We start from the raw sequence: 21,676 nt of genomic DNA on the forward strand, positions 1-21,676 counted from the left end.
AGAAGTGAAAGCAGCTTTGGAGGTGCGCTCTAGAGAATGTGATGACCACATATGATGGCCATCACCAGCAGCCACAAAGTGTGTAAAAAGATGGTGGACATTAGTTTGAGTTATTCATTTATGTTATATTTAATATTTTCAACACTACATACATACTTCATGTAAAGACACATTAATTGACATTCTGTTTAATGCAAGTTTGGTGACAGAGTTATGGACGGTTTATTTGGTCATTAAGTTTCTGTTGTCAACGCCATCTGGGTTTATCAGGAATCATTTAAGTTGTGTTGTTTGGTTGAGTTATCAGATACTGAAGTTAAAATGGCTGGCATTAGAATCAGCTGCTTCAGATCAGCTGGGCAATTGGACTGCACCATGTCCCCTGTGCATATGGGGAGGGGCAGGGGTTATATGAGTTTCAAGTATTTACTACAATTGTGAAGAGATATATTTGAATATTTCAGTTGTAGGTAATGGCTTTGTTTAATATGAGTTCATGTTGTAATGGATTATGAAGTGATTTGTATTGTTTAAATGTTGTTCTTTTGGTTTTCCCCCAGTGTGTCAAGAGTGGTCTGATCATCCACTATATATGTTCCCCTCATGTTTCATTTTGGGTTAGGTATTGTCATGCTGTGCAGTTGTCTATCTATGGCGAAAACAACAACAACCACAATAACAACAACATCTTACTAAGTTGTGTGTTGTGTTTATTTTCAGGATGAGAAGAACCAGGTACTGACTACCAACATCTGGTTACAGCTGGTGAGTTCTCTTCTCCTCCACTTACAGTCTAACCTCCCTCCTTCTCTTCTCTTCTCTTCTCTTCTCTTCTCTTCTCTTCTTCTGCACTTTCTCTTCTCTTCTCTTCTCTTCTCTTCTCTTCTCTTCTTCTGCACTTTCTCTCTCCTCTGTGTCTCCTGTTTAGTATTCTCATCTTTTTATTATTTTTCTCACACAATGTTATTTTTGTATTTATTTCCGATGCTCTCTGATTTATAAAGTGCTATGTGGCCAGCAATTCAATCAATACTGTTGTTTGTGTCCTTGAGCGATACTCAGAATCCTCCAATCTCCCTGGGTGACATCAGCTGAATGCCTGAAATTGTATTTAAATGTTTTGAAAATGTAAATGGAGGTGTCTTGCCGGGTCCCTGGCCAGTGGCCAGCCTTGCTCTTCTCCAGCCTCACCTGTCCTCCTCCTCATTCCAAACCCATCCCCCTCCCCTCCGTTCAGCCTCTCCTCTTCCTCCCCCAAGCTGCCCTGAATCCCTGTCCTCACCCCTGTCCAGCCATCTGTCCAGCCTCTCCACAAGAAGAGCAGTTCCATTAAGGAGATTAAAGCCACACTTCGGCCAGCCCTTACAGCTGCCTGAGTTTTGGGTCCAGGACTCTGCAGCCTATCTATGGATGGAATGGAGGGGGGAGCGTCAAATGAAAATCCATAATAAAATGGACACGTGAAGACAAACGATCTTGTTCCTAATTGGCTTTGGGGGGGAAGGTCTCGGGCATGGTCAAAATGAATTGAAGGCCTTTGTACTTGACCCAGTTTGCACGCCAGTGGAGAAAATCTGAGCATCCAGGGAATGTGATTTGCTCTGCATCCGCAAATACCTCCTTCTGCCTTCAGAAGTTGGTCTGCTTGTCTGTCTGTGTGTCTGTCAGTCTGCTACTCTGTCGGTTTGTCTGTCTGTCAGACTGACAAGGGCAGTAGCCTTGTATTGTGTGACTGACATAAACGCAGGCACGGTAACTCACATGCACAGTTGCACACAGGCACAATGCACTTACACGCACACGCGTGCACACCCACACACACACACACACACACACACACACACACACACACACACACACACACACACACACACACACACACACACAGAGTGCTATTTGTGGAAGCTCCTTTCTATTTAGATAAAACGAGCCAGTACAGGACGCATCTACTGTATCTGTGTTTGCTTCTCAAACGACTGTTTCACGTTATACAGATTATGAAAACTTCAAAATTGAAAATACATTTTGAAACTCATTCACATGTGAAATAAGCTTCATCTTCGTGTCACGGTGAGACTCAGATATGGGACCCAAAATACGGAACAGACTCTTCAGATGGAGAGCAGGTCAGATACACAGGGATTTATTCTCCAGAACACACATAGACAGGACTGGAACATAACACCACAACAGCATCTTTAAGATCTGACAAGGGCACACAAGGAAGTGAGGGTTTAAATAGACACAAGACTAACACAAGTTTGGCTGAAGACTAACAGGACACAGGTGGAGAACAATAACAGGGAGTTGAGATAAGACAGGTAACAGTAACTAGGCCTAGTAGGCCAACACTGGAAACACCAAGACATCACAGGCCTACACAATAAAGGTACTCAACACAGACAGACTTCGTCTGTATAATATAATATGAAACATTTTGGCTGTGTTTATGAAGGCAACCCATGAACCCATGAGGACAGATACCCTCATGGGTTCCTTTTGCTCCTCAGAGGAAAAGGTTGCTTGTTCCCCTGAGACTCAGCCTTAACTTTCACCACACACACACACACACACACACACACACACACACACACACACACACACACACACACACACACACACACACACACACACACACACACACACACACACACGATCTAATAGGCTTCCAGGGCCATTTAGTCTTTTTGCTTAATTTGATTTTGAAGTCCAACGTTCATCCGTCCGTTACTGTGCTGCTGGCTTAACTGTGTGTGTGTGTGTGTGTGTGTGTGTGTGTGTGTGTGTGTGTGTGTGTGTGTGTGTGTGTGTGTGTGTGTGTGTGTGTGTGTGTGTGTGCGCGCGCGCGTGTACGTGTTCTAATATGAAAATGCATTACTGCCTCTCAGACATTGAAGCCTCGTGACTTGGATGATGCAGCATAGATAATAAATAAATAAATAAATAAATAAAACAGAGAACCAAACAGTCAAACATAGAATAGCTTAATATTTAATTATAATAATACTGAATATTTTACAATATTATGTGGATTTAGTTTACAGCATCAAATATTTGATCAATTTGAGCCTGCAGATTGCGTGCGTGCGTGCGTGCGTGCGTGCGTGCGTGCGTGAGTGAGTGTGCGAGGGGCGTGTGTGGTGGGGGTGGAGAAAGGTATGACAGGAGAACAGACAACCTTTTCCTTGCAGAGGAGCAGACACATTTAACATCAAAACACCACGAGAATACAAAACATGAAGAGAGTGCTTCATACTGTATCCGCATCAACAGACTTATCATAACAACCACTACCTCCGCACAGAGTCCAGAAAATACACGCTAAACATCCTCCCTCCATGTTTGTGAGCTGAATGCACCTTCACTGTTATACAGTAGCCGATGCATTCACACATGATTTTTAAATGCTGCATATTCCATTCCCAAAGAAACGAGTTCAAAGGACAGGTGGTGCCGTCCTTGGAGGTTTTCAGCTATTACTTTCAATGATGTGATGGCCTATTTTATTTTTTAATATTGTCACTGTCGAGAAGAAACCTTGTATCTCCAAGTTTCAAATGTGTACATTTTTTCGCAAAGTAAAGCACTGCTTCATCATACAAGGCCATCGCACAAAAGTAGTGAAAACAGCTGTTTTCACTAGTTTAAATCATTTTTAAAATGACAAATGCAAAACGAACTGTTTTGGACATACAAGGTTTTCACCCGACAATGACGATATATGACATATTATATTATTTTTCACTTCAAGTATATGATTTTCACACTTGACAACATTCAACAGTGTTTGTGAATATCAGTAGCTGACAGGAAATTAAGCTGTTCCTTAGCAACACAATTCCACTGACAAAGTCTGTGTACAAGAAAGAGAAGTAAAAGTGAAGCAGTCCTGTTGCCTTAATTATGTATGTATTCTTGGACTGAAACATCGAGTTTTTGATCTATTTTTATTTCTAGACTTAAAATTGTTTCACATAATATTCTACTGGTAATTTCTAAGACGTTATTTAAAGTGGACATTTTGTGCTGTTTTGCAATGATTAAAAACATTCCTTTGTTAAAAACTAAACACACAAACCCCTAACAAAGTCTGTTGAGGGAATTTTCAACAAAGGCACTTTTCAAAGCTTTGTACTGTAACTAAAAAGCTTGACTGTGCCTTCCTTGAATGTGGGAAGATCGCAACAAGCATACGGGTGGAAGTCGCCCGCAGGTTTGCCGTGGTCTTTCTTGGTTTCATCATTAAATATAAACAATCTACAAACTGCTTAAAGATTGTGCTGGTTATACAGTACCAGTGCTGGTGTATCACAGATACGCTTAGAAATACAGTATATCCTATATTAAAATTGGCCAATGGGACGGTGGACCACGTCATAATGCTAATGTCACTATGACTCAGCCATAAGGAGTTCCCAATGCGGCCTGTAATGGAAGTTTTTGAAGTTAACTATAACTGTACTATAAGTAAGTTAAACAAAACAGGAAGATGCAGGACTGCATTGTCAGGAAACAGACTTCATACTTTATTGTAGATCTCATCACAGCAGAGAGGGAGAGACTTGCCTCTCCCTCCAGAGCTTCCCCCATCAGCCTCCTACACCCATGTCCCACACACATTTATACATAGACCGAAGATGTACAGAGAGGTAACAACAGATGGTCACACCTTAGATGGTCTCTATTCTATAGTTACACACACACACAGTCGGCATATTTGAAATAGGATTGTGTGAGTCGGCTGTTTGTAAGGGGTTTGTCAGGGAGGAACAGGGAATGATGTCAACCCTGCAGAGGGTTTAAATAGGCTCTATGCATATACATTTAATAAATGAATACCACAATGATTGTTATATGGATTTTTCCACCACATTCGGCCCCTTAGGGCATAAAAATAAAAATATTTATGCCCTATTAAAATAGAGAAAATTCATAGAATGGCAGCACATTTTACTTCAAAATAAATTAGATACATGTACAACTTGACAACAAAACTTGTATTGTTCAATACATGTGTGACGACAGTGACTGAACAGCATTTGCGCACATGCTGCCAGTCACATATTGCCTCAAACATGTATCAACAATTATACATACTGAATAGTTAAAAGATAAAGGCATCAATAATTACTCTCCCCACACTCCACTCCTAAGATATTTCTTTTTAAACACTGGACCTTTTGGCATACCTTTGATAATGCTATGCTCTGTTGACAGTTCTGTCATTCTTCTTCTTTTTTTAATGTTATAGGCATTTCCTGATCTGCAGCTTGTAGGTCTGCCATTTTTGAATAAGATAAGATTCAAATACTAGTGTGGTGGTGTAGTTCCATACTACAAACCTCATAACTTTCTTGTATTACCTACAGCTAGTTAAAATATAATTAAATTGAATACAAATGAATACAAATAGTATTCCTCAATGAAACAGTATTTCTCAATGATTGAAATGTACCCATCAGGCAGACTATTGATCCTTCGAAAAATAGAACTCTTGACCTGTCTCTTGACCTTAGTCTTGTTGACATAATTCTTCAATCGTAAATTAATTGAAAATCTAAATACAAATATTCCCTTAAATAAAAGTTCCCTTATTGACATAATTCTTCAATCGTAAATTAATTGAAAATCTAAATACAAATATTCCCTTAATGTTCCCTTATCCCCCCCTAGTTTGTGAGTAACTTTCACAGAATAATGGATAGGATAATGGTCCTGCAGAAACCATGACCCATACCCATGATTTGGAAAGATGCGAACAAACTTTTGAAAACATATAATACTCAACAGTGGTGAGGTTTGATAAGTATTAATAATATCTCCATCAGTCGCTAGATTATTTCTGTACTATTGCTTGTTAACCCTCAAGTTCTAGGCTCCGGATTACTATTTTATGTAACATCACGTAGAATTCAACTGAATGGATTTTTCATCAGTATGGCATTATCATCACAACATGGAATTTTCACCATCAGGAATTCGCTACATGGAAAAATATAATTTCTTGCCACATGGAATTTTGTCCTCACGTGCAAGTGTGTTTTATTTTAATCCGAGACTTACTTAACGTCTATTTAACAAGAGCAGAATAAATGGACATGAGACAAATAAAAATCTGCTTTAACTTCACTTATAATGTGTTACCTAATATTGGACACCAAACCTTGTAAAAAGGCCATCATTAATTACCAATTTCACATTATTGATTGAGCACCCTGAAACTCTACATTTTGAATACTTACTTTGATACATACTAACTTGTAAAACCCCAAATGTATTCCTGTTTCAGTATTATGGTCTGTCTCACTCACACACACACACACGCGACCCCTCTGCACCTGCCCCCCTTCCATCCCCCCTGCCAGCTATTTTGGGAAGAGAAGAAGTGGGGGATAATAGGCAGATTAATCTTTTCATTTTGTATATGTAGTTTATGGGTGCGGAAACAGATTCCCTTACAGATTTACTCAAATGTTATGAAATTCTTGTCCTATTTTAGGCATTTGTTAACCTACCATTAAACAATATTTTTCTTACATTACTTAGAAGAATATAATTCTTAATTTTGGATTGGATTTTACTGTGACTTTTAAGAAAGTTATCTAAAATAAGTTAATATTATCATTATTACCCTATTTTTAGTATGACAATGAATAACATCCAAAGCAAATCAAACAATTTAGGATATAACTCAGCCCGCACTGCATGTTGTGATTTGGTGCCTGTTAATATTACCAATTATTCCAGTGCACACACTTACCGTTGAACTATCACCTTAGATTCTGACTCCACACACTTTTTCTTTTTAAAGTATAATTTCATACGTTTAACTAATGGGGTCATTTTAATCCCAGTGTGTTTCAGATCATTCATCCCTTTTGTGGATTCAGATGGTGGTGATTTCTGCAACAGTTTCAGTGGTTGCGGGGCTTTCCATTTGGTGATTTTTATTCCACCATTAATTAACTCATTCATTTTCCCTGTGGAATCGAGCATGGGGATAGGAGTTGTGGAAAAAGAATCACCCTCACCAGAACTCATGTCCATTGAGATTTCACTCTGCTCCTGGTTCGAGTTACCAGTGTCCTCTGGATAAAGAAATAGTTCATCACAGCCTGTTTCAGAATCTGCGACTTCATTCATTTCTACATCACTGTCCGTTTCTGTACTGTCCGGTTCAGAATCTGTGATGGCATCCTCTTCCATGACGTCCTCATCCACTCTCCTTGAGATGGAGTAGTGTAGTATGAGAATCCAGATCAGGCCCAGGATAAGCTTGAGGTTCTCATCCACGATGGCCTCCTCCAGCTCACTGGCGTTGATGCAGCTGGTGACAGTCATCTCTGGAACCGGCTTCGCTGAGTCGTCGAACTCGTCGCTCCTTGCTGCTCCAATGTCGGCTTCTGTCGTGGTTGGGGCTTCGGCAAGGACTGCAGACAGTAGTCCATCCTCCATAACAACAGCATCTGTTGCCATGGACTTTTCCACTCTGGCATTCTCGACAGGGACTGCAATCTCAGCAGCACCATCCCTCGTCTTGGCCTCCTGTGTGTCGGATCCGAGCACCCCCTTTCCAAGCATATGGCATACATTTCCAGCCAACAGTTTCTGACCTCGCTTGTTCAGATTATTTCCATCAAAAAGATGCTTGCGGTCCCAGAAGAAACTAAAGTTGTCAATGAATTGCATAGATTCATTGATACATGTGGTTGAAAGCCACTTACTCAATGCAGATAGTCTACTAAAATGTTCATCTCCCCCTCTCATAGGCGGAAGTGGTCCACTGATGCATACCTTAATGTCACTCAAACAGCTCAGTGTGGTGAAAAGAGCAGTGAAATCCTGCTTTAGGATTTCCGACTGTTTTTCTTCTATGTCAGCGGCACCAACATGCATGATCAGGGTTTTCACCGTTGGGTGGTCAGCTACAAGATCCAGGATTCTCTCGTTCGTGTCAGAGACTTTGTCCCTGGGAAAACATAGCACTTTTCCTCTTCCGATGCCTTTCACATCTCTCACAGCATCATCTCCAACAATAAGAATTTCAGGGTCAGAGTCATTTTTGCTTCTTACCCTGGTGGGTTCCTCTGACTGCATTGTTAGCTGGCTGGGTGATGCACTCGATCCTGTGTCCTCCAGCAGTGGCGTGAATCTGTTAGCCACTTGCACACACGGTTGGACTGCATTGTTCTTTTTTCCAGCCTTCTTTCTTTTAGCAGTAGTCCCAGTAGCGTTGGACTGTATTGCAAGCCAATCATCAGTGATAACCGGGCTCTCTGTTCGGCCTGTTATCCGTGCTTTCATGTCCTTTTGCTTCGCACGAAGAGTCTTATCCAGTCCTCTGCGCTGTTTTAAATGGAATAGTTCAGTTTCTAACACTGCTATCCTCTGGAACAGTTTCTGATAATCCGGATACATCTTGTCTAACGGTCGGTGCCTTCCTAAATGAAGTTGCACAAACATCTACTGTACGTCACCTCAGATGTCCATATCAGATATCCATATTCCAATCCTTGCTCACAGAACGCTTCCTTCCTGCTGTGTTTCGCTCCCATTTTCTAAGATTCAAAATGGAGTGTTTGCTATAATCAGCAAAGCATCCATCCCACTCCTGGTACCAAATGTAATGGAAGTTTTTGAAGTTAACTATAACTGTACTATAAGTAAGTTAAACAAAACAGGAAGATGCAGGACTGCATTGTCAGGAAACAGACTTCATACTTTATTGTAGATCTCATCACAGCAGAGAGGGAGAGACTTGCGTCTCCCTCCAGAGCTTCCCCCATCAGCCTCCTACACCCATGTCCCACACACATTTATACATAGACCGAAGATGTACAGAGAGGTAACAACAGATGGTCACACCTTAGATGGTCTCTATTCTATAGTTACACACACACACACAGTCGGCATATTTGAAATAGGATTGTGTGAGTCGGCTGTTTGTAAGGGGTTTGTCAGGGAGGAACAGGGAATGATGTCAACCCTGCAGAGGGTTTAAATAGGCTCTATGCATATACATTTAATAAATGAATACCACAATGATTGTTATATGGATTTTTCCACCACAGGCCACGCCCAAATATGGAGTGCATTGTCTAACCTCAATGTGTTGGTCATCAGGTGCAAACAAATCAGTCAGCTCCATATAACAAATATGCCCATGTATGGGCATGCATACCCATATATGGGCATATACTGTACTGAAGACATCAGGGATCTCCATGTATGGGCATAAAAGGGATAAGGACTGACAGATACAGAGATCTCCACGTGCCCATACAGAATATGGGCATATAGTGATGACATCAGGGATCTCCATATATGGGCATATATGTATCGGTCAGATCGGCCTATGCGAATCAGGTGTGATCGGCACTTACTCTTTTTGCGGCCAGATTCTCTAGAGAATGATTATACGCAGATAAACAACGAAAAAGAAAAACATTAATGTACGTGAAAACATACTGTAGCAGACAGGGCAAACATTTTCTCTCCCTGGTGTGTGGAGATTCTGGAGAATATTCATCTCCAATTTGACATAAGATTGGAGAGCAAATCAAACAGCCTGTTTGAATTGTAGTCAGTCAGTTTACCCCCTTATCTTTTTAGACATCACACTGATCACAGTTTCGACCAAGAACTAAGACATTTTTACTTTTCATGTTACAGAACCTTTTTAAATAGGCCTACAGTATTGTATTCCTGTTGCATTGAACAGATACTCTTTATTGTATATCTGTTGTATTGGAAAGATGATCAACATGTATTTCTGTGGCATTGGAGATTGGATACAAATGGTATATATAATATGTATGTGTTGTTTTTCTGTAGTACTGGACGGATCACTACCTCAGGTGGAACCAGTCGGATTACCCAGGAGTCACAAACGTCCGTTTCCCTGACAACCAGATATGGAGACCGGATATCCTTCTTTACAACAGGTACCCTCCACAACACAGCACAGCTTTCTACTGTCTTCCAGGGACGTGCTGGCCATTGGGAAAAGCGGGACAACTCCCGAACGTCCGGTTCATTCCTGGCCGGTCCAGGCCGGCCATTAGGAAAAAAATAAAAATAAAATGTCGGCCTTTGTTCCATTTTGGGGGCTGGGCGGCCAACAAAGTAAATCGTCACTGTCGGACAGAAACCTCGTATCTCCAAGTTTCAAATTTGTAATTTTCTTTTCGCAAAGTAAAGCCCTGCTTCATCATACAAGGCTGTCGCACAAAAGTAGTGAAAACAGCAGATCTACAAGCACACAACACCTCGCACCGCGATGCATTGCGTGCTTGTAGATCTGCTGTTTTCACTAGTTTAAATCATTTTTTAAATGATAAATACAAAACAAACAGTTTTGGACATACAAGGTTTCCACCCGACATCGACGAAATATAACTCATGTACAATAATTGGCCCACTGGCTTGTCACTTGTCACGATCTGAAATGGCAAATCTTTGAGTAGCAGCAGCACTATAGAGAGATCTCTCTCTATAGCGCGCAATGAGGGCCTCTCCAACTCTTTTTCCCGGGCTGAATCAGGGGCCCAGCACGTCCCTGCTGTCTTCCTCTCACCTCTCCTACTGTCTGTCTCTTCTACACTGTCTCACTCTCACCTCTCCTACTGTCTGTCTCTTCTACACTGTCTCACTCTCACCTCTCCTACTGTCTGTCTCTTCTACACTGTCTCACTCTGACCTCTCCTACTTTCAAAACATTCTCCCCTAATCTGTCTACCATTTAGCTCTCCTACTGTCGGTTTCTCTTACCCTGTCAGCAGAAAGACGGTTTTAACAAATACAATTACTATGCGGAGCGGACTGGCCTGTGTCCTTGAAGAATAATCGTGGAGAATCACTTGATCTGGTTTCTAAAAGGACCACAATCTGTTTTAGTGAGCCTGGTCCAGTGGAAATTTGATAACTAAGAGAGTTTCTCAGTACATAGGCCTACAGACAAAACCAAATGGTATACAGAGATAACGGACCTCACATGCGGTCAGTGTTGGGCTTGTTACTAAAACAAAGGTAATGTATTACTTATTCTTTTCAGAATCAGAATCAGAATCAGAAACACTTTATTGCCAAATACGTCACATGGACACACAGGGATTTGTTGTGGTGTTACAGCACAGATAAAAATACACAGACAGAACACATCTAAGACAATACACTCAAGACATGATATAATAAAAACTAAAAACTATAATATACGTGAAGCATCATTAGAGTCTTTAAAAACAGTAGAGTACAAACTAGCTAACAAGAACAACGGGGGGTGATGGAGAGGTCCTTATTGAGGAGGGACACAGCCCTCAGGAAAAAACTATTCGGGTGACGAGTGGTCTTGGTCCCTATGGCACGGAAGCGTCTTCCTGAGGGGAGCTTCTTAAAAAGACCATTACCAGGGTGTGAGGGGTCAGAGAAGATCCTCCCTGCCCGCTTCCTGACCCTGGCATCATACAGCTCACTAACAGACAAAAGTATTATTACTTTACTTATTATTCCCTGCCAAGTGCCTACAGTATCTAGTTAAAATGCTTGTTACGTTTCACCTCACAAAATTAGTACTTGCTTTAGTTTTCTACTCACTCTGTTAAATCCTGTTGGAACGGGTCCATATGGTTACACACATTGGAGTTAATAGAAACATTTACTGTGTAGTCATACTAGTCAACATAAAACCCAATTTGAGTAAGCTGAGCTGTAGAGAGCATTTTAGAGGGCTACCTACATTTGGAATGCTAAACAAAAGATTTCTCGGATGGAGCAGAGTTTGCCGCTTGCCTGATTTACAAAAATAGCTGATCTACAAGCTCACCATGAGTCACAACATGATATGTTGGGAGCTTGTAGATCAGCCAAGTTCGGTGCGTGACATGCCATGCAACCGAGTATAGATCAGGTGTAATGAAAGCTGCTGTGGCATGAAAATGGAACGGATCAGGCAGAGAGAACACAATGATGTGCGTATGGAGATCGCTTACGGTCTCATTCATATTCATTAACTTTATGGACTTTCAAACAAGGTAAGGGACATTGTAGAACCTTTATACCTTTGGGTGGAGGGTTGTGGGAGTTACACTGGCTGCCATAGAGTCCTAAACAGCAAGTGCCATCAAAATGACTTCATTTCGGGGGCGCCTGCTGGCCTACTGGTCCAGGCGCATACCACATAGGCTCCGATGCCTCACAGCGTGTCGTGGGTTTGAGTCCCGACCCCGATGACCTTTGCTGTGTGTCACTTCCCCATCTCTCTCCCCATTTCCTGTCAGTCTACTGTCCTATCAGTAAAGGCATAAAAGCCCCAAAACAAATCTTTCAAAAAGACTTTATTTCATAAGCTTCTGCTGTACACTATTGTATGGATTGCAAACCACACTTTAGTATAAGGCCCTGTACACATATTTTTCTGAATAATAATAGAAAAAAAAACATTTTCTCCACATTTTGGCCCCTTATCCATATACCCAAACAGTGTTTCCAGTTAATAAATAAATACTGAGAATTTTGAAAGCGCAAACTGAACTGAACGGTGGAACCGTGTAGCCATGCAAAACAGAGCTTTTTCATACACGCACATAACCATCATCGCATGCAGCACACAGGCAGAGCGATAGAGCGAGATAGGGCATGCCTTCTGGTGGAGATTTGCGCTCCACTGAGCGTTCCCCTGTGTTATTTTCTTAACATTTATTTCTGCCTTAGTGCTGCTTGCACCTGGAGCAGAGTGAGCGAGTGAGTGTTAAAGGGATCTTTCCCTTTTCAAATAGAATAAATATTAAAGAAATATATAAAGAATAAATGAAAAAAGGAATGGAATTCTGTGCAGGCACTTGCAAAATCTCCCACCAGCACTGCGAGCCCCAAGTATTGAAATGACAACACAAATCACTGGTACAAGGTCAACTAAAAGGAGATCCTAGAAATCTCTACGGCTTATTTACACAGGAACCACACTTTATGTATCTCATATAACATTGAAAGACAGATGGATAGAACATAGTACCTAGTACCTACTTTATCTAGGATAACATCAATTTCAAAAGCAGAAAAAGCATAACATCAAATACAAAGGCACTCAGATTTAAATGAATGTGGGAGACCTTCTCTACAGGTAAGGTTTATTTATACTGTAAATGTAAAATATATGTAGTGTACATGTTTATGTCACAGCGGTTCCATCCCAGCTGTAGATGAGGTGTGTTGTTAGTCAAGTGACATACTGTACTGTACGGTACTGTACAGGCCAGTGGACCATGAACCTGTTGTAGTGAACAGGAAGAAATGCAGGGAATAATTTATGAGCTATATAAATCATGAACGCTACAGCTAAAGCTGAAAGTAATAGAGGTTCCCTGGACTGTGTAACGACGCTTGGGTAACAGCAGAATACAATAAAGCTTTATGGTCAAAACATGAGGAAATCTGCCATTGGCTTCTCTGTGCTGAATATAAAAAAGACAAGACAATAAATACACAAGACAAGAACATCATTACAGCATCTACCGGTACAGTACACAGTACACACATACCAGTTCATATTAAAAACATATTCTCCACATTCATGGTCCAGTTCATATTAACAACCAGGCACGTGCACACATACAGTAGACATCAAAGGGAGCTTGAGCCCCTGCCCTTTTATCAGGCTGTAAAAAAAGTGCCCTCTCCAGACCATGAATGCAGTTTTTACTATGGTGAAAGAAATGCAAATGCCCCCCTTTCCATGCCATATACATGAAGGCAACACAAAGAGAATTGCCTTGTCCAAACCCTCCTGAACTTGAATGCTGCCTCTTATGTTGAAAGAATTGTCCTCTCAGATGATTATGTTTAGTTCAGTGTGGTATCACCCACCGAAAATAGCCGACCTCCAAGCGCGTTGTGGGCTTGGAGATCTGCTATTTTCAATATTTTCACCAAAAGGCCATTTTAGATAGTTCCTCTCTAACATTCTCTGCATGTCTCTGTTAACAACACGGTCTTCACTCCATACATATTACAGTTTGTATTAACAACATCATCTCCAGTACATATTACAGTTCATATTAAGTCTCCACTCCATCCATACATTATAATATAATAGTTCAGCATAGTCTCTAGTACATCATTTCAGTTCATATTATCTACATAACTAGTATTAATTACTTATTGTGTAGTCATATCACAGCTGTAGTTTCAGCCAAGCAGTTTATATTGACTGCAGCTCCCAGTGGCCAACAGGTAGAGGACAGTGGTTGTACTGGGCAGCTCCCTGGAGTGAAACATGTACATGTGTGAATATGAAGCAACTCAAGCAAGGTGTTTGATAAGATTAAAATGTTTAATATGGTATAGATATCATTTTCAGTGTTAAAAGTCAATGCCATGATGTTTTGAACAAATAACTAACGCAGGAGAATGACGCTGAGAGATGCCAATCAGGTCAAAATGCCCAGGACACTGGATAACGAATTGATAATGCCAATCCATATCTGGCCTTGTCCTTCTCTTTACTGGGCCCACGACAACATGAAAACATCTGATATCTATTGTTATGTTCTACATTGTTATTTTCTATTGGCCAATGAAAGTCTTCTATGCTGTGTACACTCAACTATATGGTGAAATCATTATGCTTTGTACTGGGAGAGCTACGATGGGTGATTTTGCTCTACTGTACTTGCTACAATTTGAACTCTGAACTATATTTTCAATACATCTAATAGAAAAAACGGACTCGTAGACTGTGTGGGCTCCTTTTATTGTGTGAGACTCTAACTGTGATTTTATTCTGTGGAGAGAAGGTGAGTCTTCTTGTGAAAGGATAACATTCTGAAGGAATTACAAATATGGGAATTAAACCAAAATCCCATCAAATGGCCCATTCGATTGCCGGATTAGCTCCGAGGAGATATTGGGGACTCAACTTTGTTGGACTCATTCTCTTCTCCGCTGCTAGAACCAGTTACGGATTTCTACTGAGTTGACGTTTATGGATTCGATACAGCTGGACAGTTTGTTTTGGAATCCCACTTCGTTCATCTCTGCTAGTAACAACCAGCCGAGGATATTATCAGACGTTTCCCCTGCAAGCAAACTAGCTTTTATTTCATCCTCCACCTACCCGACCAGCTGCAAAATGGGAAATGCACAGGGAGGCAGAGAACACCTGCCGAAATCTAAACAACCTTTTTACAAACGGAACAACACCTTTGAGTTTGAAGCGTCTCTTCAAAGCTTGGAGAATGAACTGATAACAGCTTTAATGGCTAAGATAGACAATGAGGAAATGAAACAGGTTGTTTCTAGGTGCCCCACAATTGCACCATTTTTGCCTATATGGAGAAAGGAATTCGGATATGATGACTCTCTCCCACATCAACATATCGATAAAACCTCACAACGGTCTGAAGAAAGCCGAAATGGAGGCGGCCAGGTTTGGCTCTGGCACAGCGTTCCACACCAGGAGCCTTTCACGGACGGTCTCTCTCCCCTCATCTCTCCGCACAAGAGACTTGAGAGGCGGGCTCCATTCTCACACACTAAGTCCTAATTCACCACAATCCGGGGTTCAGACGTTTGTACCTGCTAAGTTAGAGACTAGCTATCTTGGTGTTGTGTAGTCTGCTGACAGCGTGACTCTTACAGTAGCTGTCAGCGGTTTATTTTCAGCTCTTCTGTTACGACTCAGTAAACAATCTAATGCAGCTCATTACATTGTGATATCAGCCTCGCACGGCAGCGTTGCGTCTATCACGCTACCAAAGAGAGCCTTGTTCCACTGTCAGAGATAATACATATGATCACTTAATAGCTTGTCTCGTTGTAGGGTCTGTTCTGATGTGTTAGCTGGTTGTAAGCGTACGCCTACTGGAAATAATTGTAATGGCAGGTGTTAGATTAATATTGATAATGAGCTTCTGAAATCCCTGCTCATGCATGCACTGCATGCGTACTTTAGTTTTCATGTATTCGTTCTGTAGACAGTCATTCAATGTTTAACAGCAGAAGAAAATAGAAATATAAAACCCATTCCTCAACTGCCAACTGAAAAGATGGCAAGACCCCCACCCCCAAAACAAGAGTCAAGTGCAGCAGTAGTTAAGGGAAATGTTAACAGTGTCTCTAACTGTAAATACTCCTGCTTGCTGCTGAGTAACTGTTGTGGCAAGCATCAGTATTTAGGAGCGTTTGTGTGTGTGTGTGTGTGTGTGTGTGTGTGTGTGTGTGTGTGTGTGTGTGTGTGTGTGTGTGTGTGTGTGTGTGTGTGTGTGTGTGTGTGTGTGTGTGTGTGTGTGTGTGTGTGTGTGTGTGTGCGCGCGCGCGTGTGTGCGTACGTGCGTGCGTGCGTGCGTGCGTGCGTGCATGCGTGCGTGCATGCATGCATATGTGGCTCACAAGCACGTGCACACACACATGCTTGCGAGCGTGAGATCCCAAAGCCTGTCACTGGTATTGACCCGCATGGATTTAATGAGTGTGGGCGAAACCAACGCTGAGCTGTACTCTCATTCATTAGACAACAAGGTATCAAGTTTGAGCCAAAGTAAAACTATTACGTTGTTTTCACTGTCCCAGAGTCAACTCTGAGCTGTTTTCCTGAATTTATACATGTTTGGGTGCATAATGAAACAGCCAACTTGTTTTCACCGCACCAGGGTCAACTCTGGTTTCCTGAATTCATGAATGTTTGGTTGACAAAACAAGAGCTGCCCTATCATTTATCCAAACAAACCAAACACAAATAAAGGGACCGGATACATTTGCTTAACATTGGTTAATCACATTATCCATATTGTATAGTATGGAGATGGATCGGATCTTAGATCATCATATTAATATATTGTTCATTTCCTTCAAGGACCATTTGGTAGTAGTAAGTAATACGTTTTAATACAATCCACGCTTTGAATTCCTAATGACAATCAAATCAAATGAAAGTAGTGCAGGCATCAGAGACAGACGCAAGTGGACACACAGTGTTCCGGAAATCCTAGACTATATTTCCATAAAAAAATACATAAAAGTCCATTTTAATTGTTATTCGAAACTCCTTATCGATGAGTTAATCATTGAACAATAGGAAGAGCACTATTTGCAATAAACAAATGTCTTCTGTGTGACCCATTATACAATTACCAATAAAACGGAAAAAAGGAAAGGAGTTTATTTTTTTACGTGTGCAGTGGCATTATAAACGAGAGGATTCACATTTCGTAAGCTATACCAGTAAGACTCCCTAATCGGGAGATAAGCGACCGGCATACACAAACTTTAGAAGGCAATCCTAGGCAATCAGGAGGGATTATGGGAAATGGGACAGACCCATGTTAATGACATGACTAGAGATACTGTGGCCAAAACTAACAGATCGGCTAGTTTTGGCAAATAGGTTTAGTGTAGAGGTAAAACAAGAGCAGACCAAGTACAGAGTGAAAGGTCAAATTTACCAAGTGTCAACGACTTAAGTGGTTAAATATCTGAAGAAAGAAAAAAACACATGAACATGAATTTGACAGTGCTGTCAAACAAGTCAATAAAAATCTGCAACACAATTTTATACAATATGTTGTGGGGGTCCCTGCTTTATCTCCCTCTCAGCGAAGGGGTCCTTGGCCTGAACACGTTGAAGACCCCTGACATACAGTACAGTATATTGACACTGGCATGGTCCTTTAAGCCTAGAGTTGCATGGGGAGAGCACTGGGAGAGCAGGTGAACATTTAGCTGACCCACAGGACAGGTAGATGCTGAGTGGTGATGTAGTCTCTAGCTGGCTGCTACACTAGCACATCCACACAGACACACTGATTTATGGAACGGTTGCATCAGGAGCACCATGATGCATTATCTGGCAGGACAGACTGTTGTTAGTCCTTGGAATTCTGTCACTGTGTGTGTGTGTGTGTGTGTGTGTGTGTGTGTGTGTGTGTGTGTGTGTGTGTGTGTGTGTGTGTGTGTGTGTGTGTGTGTGTGTGTGTCTCGGTGTAATGCAAGTCATAACATCTACTTTGTGGAAACAGGACAATTTACTGTGTGTGTGTGCTTGCTTGTTCACGTATGTGTGTGTGTGTGTGTGTGTGTGTGTGTGTGTGTGTGTGTGTGTGTGTGTGTGTGTGTGTGTGTGTGTGTGTGTGTGTGTGTGTGTGTGTGTGTGTGTGTGTGTGTGTGTGTGTGTGTGTGTGTGTGTGTGTGCGCGTGCCGCGTTCGCGCAGTGTATATACTCTAGACTGAATAAGTGCGATGAACAGATAAACAGCAGTGTTGCTCCAACACTTACTGCTCTAACAACTAATCCCTCTATCTGTCTGTCTGTCTGTCTGTCTGTCTGTCTGTCTGTCTGTCTGTCTGTCTGTCTGTCTGCCTGCCTGCCTGCCTGCCTGTCTGTCTGTCTGTCTGTCTGTCTGTCTGTCTGTCTGTCTGTCTGTCTGTCTGTCTGTCTGTCTGTCTGTCTGTCTCCACAGTGCTGATGAGAGATTTGATGCCACATTTCACACCAATGTTCTGGTCAACTCTACAGGTTACTGCCAGTACCTGCCCCCAGGTAGGTTCTTCTTTCCCCGATTCCATTCTATTCAGTTCTATTATCGTATTTGTTGTACAGAAACCTTGTATCTGCAAATTAATGCCCTCTTTCGTTGCACAAGAGTGTTTGTTGCCCAAAGGTAGCGAAAACATAGCCTGTCTACAAGGTCACAGCGCGTCGCAATGTGATTATTTCACAGGAATAACTCACGGCTGTTATGACATTGTGTCAGATGATCGTACAAAGTCTGACTGCCTTTCATTCGATCATTGCAGACCCTAGTTTTAAAACGATCAGGATTCTTGTTCGGGTCTGTAAAAACAAGACATCCAGCAAATTATGGCAATATACATGTTTTTTTGTTTGTTTTTTTGGGTGGATTGAAGACATAATGCTGCTGCTGCTGATGATGATATTTCATTGTCAGATCAAGACAATTATTTTGTACATCACAGCAGCTGCATGACAGAAAGAAAAGATTAAAACAAGAAATAAAGATACACACATTAAACATTACCATCACAGGCGACAATATCAAGGGCCTTCCGTGTACATTTGATCAAATATTTGACGGGCGTACAGAATTCTAACCCTATTAAATGCTGGAACCCTGTATCCCTGGTTTGACGATAACAATACATATTCACTGTTCACCCCAATTACCCGTATTTTCCGGACTATAAGGCGCACTTAAAAGCCTTTAATTTTCTCAAAAAACTACAGTGCGCCACTGCGCCTTATAGTCCAGTGCGCCTTATATATGGATCATTCATTGACATTGACATTCCCTTTAGCACAGCTCCATCTGTTGGATGCATAACGCAACAGTAGCGTCTATTATGTGCGCCTTATAGTCCGGTGCTTCTTATATATGAAAACAGTTCGAAAATAGACCATTCATTGACAGTGCGCCTTATAGTCCGGTGCGCCTTATAGTCCGGAAAATACGGTAAATGCTGGAACCCTGTTTGCCTGGTTTGATGGTAACAATAGGCCTATTCACTGTTCAGAACATGGTTCTGTATCCCTGGTTTGATGATAACAATACATATTCACTGTTCAGAACATGGTTCTTGGTAAGCCTTATTGCGACCGTAGGACGCAGTTTACTATCAGAACCATCACATCTTGACTGTATCTGTCTGTCTGTCTGTCTGTCTGTCTGTCTGTCTGTCTGTCTGTCTGTATGGGTAACGCTTGTCTGTTTTTGACTCTCATGCTCTGACATCAGGGGAACCAAATCCCTTTTATGCCCATATATGGAGATCCCTGATGTCATCAATATTAAGCCCATATCTGTGAATATCTATGTGTACCAGGGGTCTCCATATATGGGTAACTGGTCCGATATACTGTACATCACTGGCCAGATGGCCAAGACAGACATTTTTAACTGGAGTTGTACAACTATCGAGTACTCACCCCATGGAGACTTGAATTCATGGATATAAGTTTTTGTACCATTCCTAAGCCAATCATTTGACAAAGCAGGATCTTTGTGTCTCCATAGGGAACCACTGCTGGTCATCAAATTATTGGCTTAGAATCTCTATGGGGCGAGTAATCGATAGATTTTTTTTTTTCTTTTTTTGGGTGAACTATTCCTTTAACATGAAATTATGGTAGGCTGATTCATAAAGTTTCTCAAGTGGTTGGTTGTTGTGTTAATCTCAAGAAAGTTATCTCTCCATTTGACCACTTTGTTGTTGGTGCAGAGGAAGTGCAGAGTGCTGTAGAGTTTGGGCTTTGTTTTTCCTACAGTATGTCTCTGCATTATGTAGGAGAATGATAATTGAAGCGCTGCCCTGCAGACCTCCTCCCACGTTGTCCACCAGTCCTTGAGCTTCCTGACTCTCTCCACCCACAAAAGGGCTATTTTTTCTCACCTTCAGTTCAGTGCTCCTTTTATTCCCATGCAATGTGCTGTGGGACAGGGCTCAGGCTGCACTGCACTGAAGACAAAACAAACATTTTATTACTGCCCTTGTTCTGAAGCTCCAGGGAGAGCAGCTGTTCAAGTTTCAGACTGATTAACCACTTACATCATACTTTGTTGCCTGGAGTCCCCCAAGGGTCTATGCTTGGCCCTCTTATTTGTATTAAAGATTTAATTCCAAAAGTCAATCTAAGCCAGATTTACTTTTTGTTCTAGCTCTAATCCCCCACTTTGAAAAATGCGTTGAAATGAAATTAAACAATCATACAGGATTTGCTACATTCGGTCACATGTATTTATCACTTGTTTTCCACCGCGGATCACTTCCTCATTTACTCAAAGCGGACAGCAGCAGGAGTCATGTCACCCTCCACGTCATTTCGAGACGCCGCCCGGAGGACCCGGCGAGATCCGCCGGGCAGCATAGAATGTGCCGCGTTAGGTTAGACTAGTATGAAGGTGACGCCCAGCAAAACAACACCACTGAGGTGTTCTGGTGTCTGAGCCAAATAACACGTTGACCACAAAACGTCATGCTTGCATAAAAATAAACAAACCAGAGTAAACAAATCTAGAGGTTTAAGAAGGGTCACGGGGGGTCAGTGAGGTCGACGGAAGTTATAGAGCAGATTAGGGTTATGGTCCCTGAGGGACCTGCCATGGTCATAATGCTCTGCAGCAGCTGAGACCACCATGAACAGCTGAGACAATGAATGGTTTGGGGAGAAGCGAATGAGAAATGCTCCCTTCCCCCTAACTCAGGGGTGGGCAACTTTGATGATGGCGAGGGCCACTATATTTCCACCTTCACTCCAGAGGGCCACATTGCATATTGCTACTTCCTACTTTGTCTTTCTAGTAATCTCATACAAAAGAAGCAAACATAGCAGATGATGATCTACAAGCTCAAAACGCGTCGCAATGCTATTTTTTGCTTCTTTTGAATTTGAAACATGAATCATTTTTGTTATTTTTTAACTCATTCCCTGCCAGGCCCGATAGTCCCGAGATTATTCCAATGTCTTTCCCCGCCAGGCCCGATAGTCCCGAGAATTAAAAAAAAAAAAAAAAATCAAAAAAATTGTTTTTTCAAAAAAAAAATTTGACCCCAAAAAATGGAGTAGGCATGATAGCAATCGCGAAATTGCATGTTTAACCCCCATAGCAACCCCATCTTTCAAGCATGGCAGCCATTTTGGCAGCCATCTTTGTTAAACATAGTGGCTGTT

General features: G+C 41.6%; 1 protein-coding gene across 1 annotated transcript in view; it reads left to right on the forward strand.

The window, feature by feature from the left end:
- Positions 1-21,676, forward strand: part of LOC308294532 (neuronal acetylcholine receptor subunit alpha-7-like) — a gene marked incomplete at both ends in the record, with an annotated part of 58,177 nt that overhangs the window by 12,300 nt on the left and 24,201 nt on the right. Inside the window, 3 exons of the mRNA XM_080737265.1 lie at positions 721-765; positions 9,835-9,944; positions 18,450-18,529. Coding sequence (XP_080593391.1) covers positions 721-765; positions 9,835-9,944; positions 18,450-18,529 — 235 coding nt within the window. The remainder of the gene's footprint in view (positions 1-720; positions 766-9,834; positions 9,945-18,449; positions 18,530-21,676) is intronic.

Source organism: Nannobrachium achirus, assembly GCF_963921795.1.
Source record: "Nannobrachium achirus genome assembly, chromosome: 11".
Taxonomy (NCBI): domain Eukaryota; kingdom Metazoa; phylum Chordata; class Actinopteri; order Myctophiformes; family Myctophidae; genus Nannobrachium; species Nannobrachium achirus.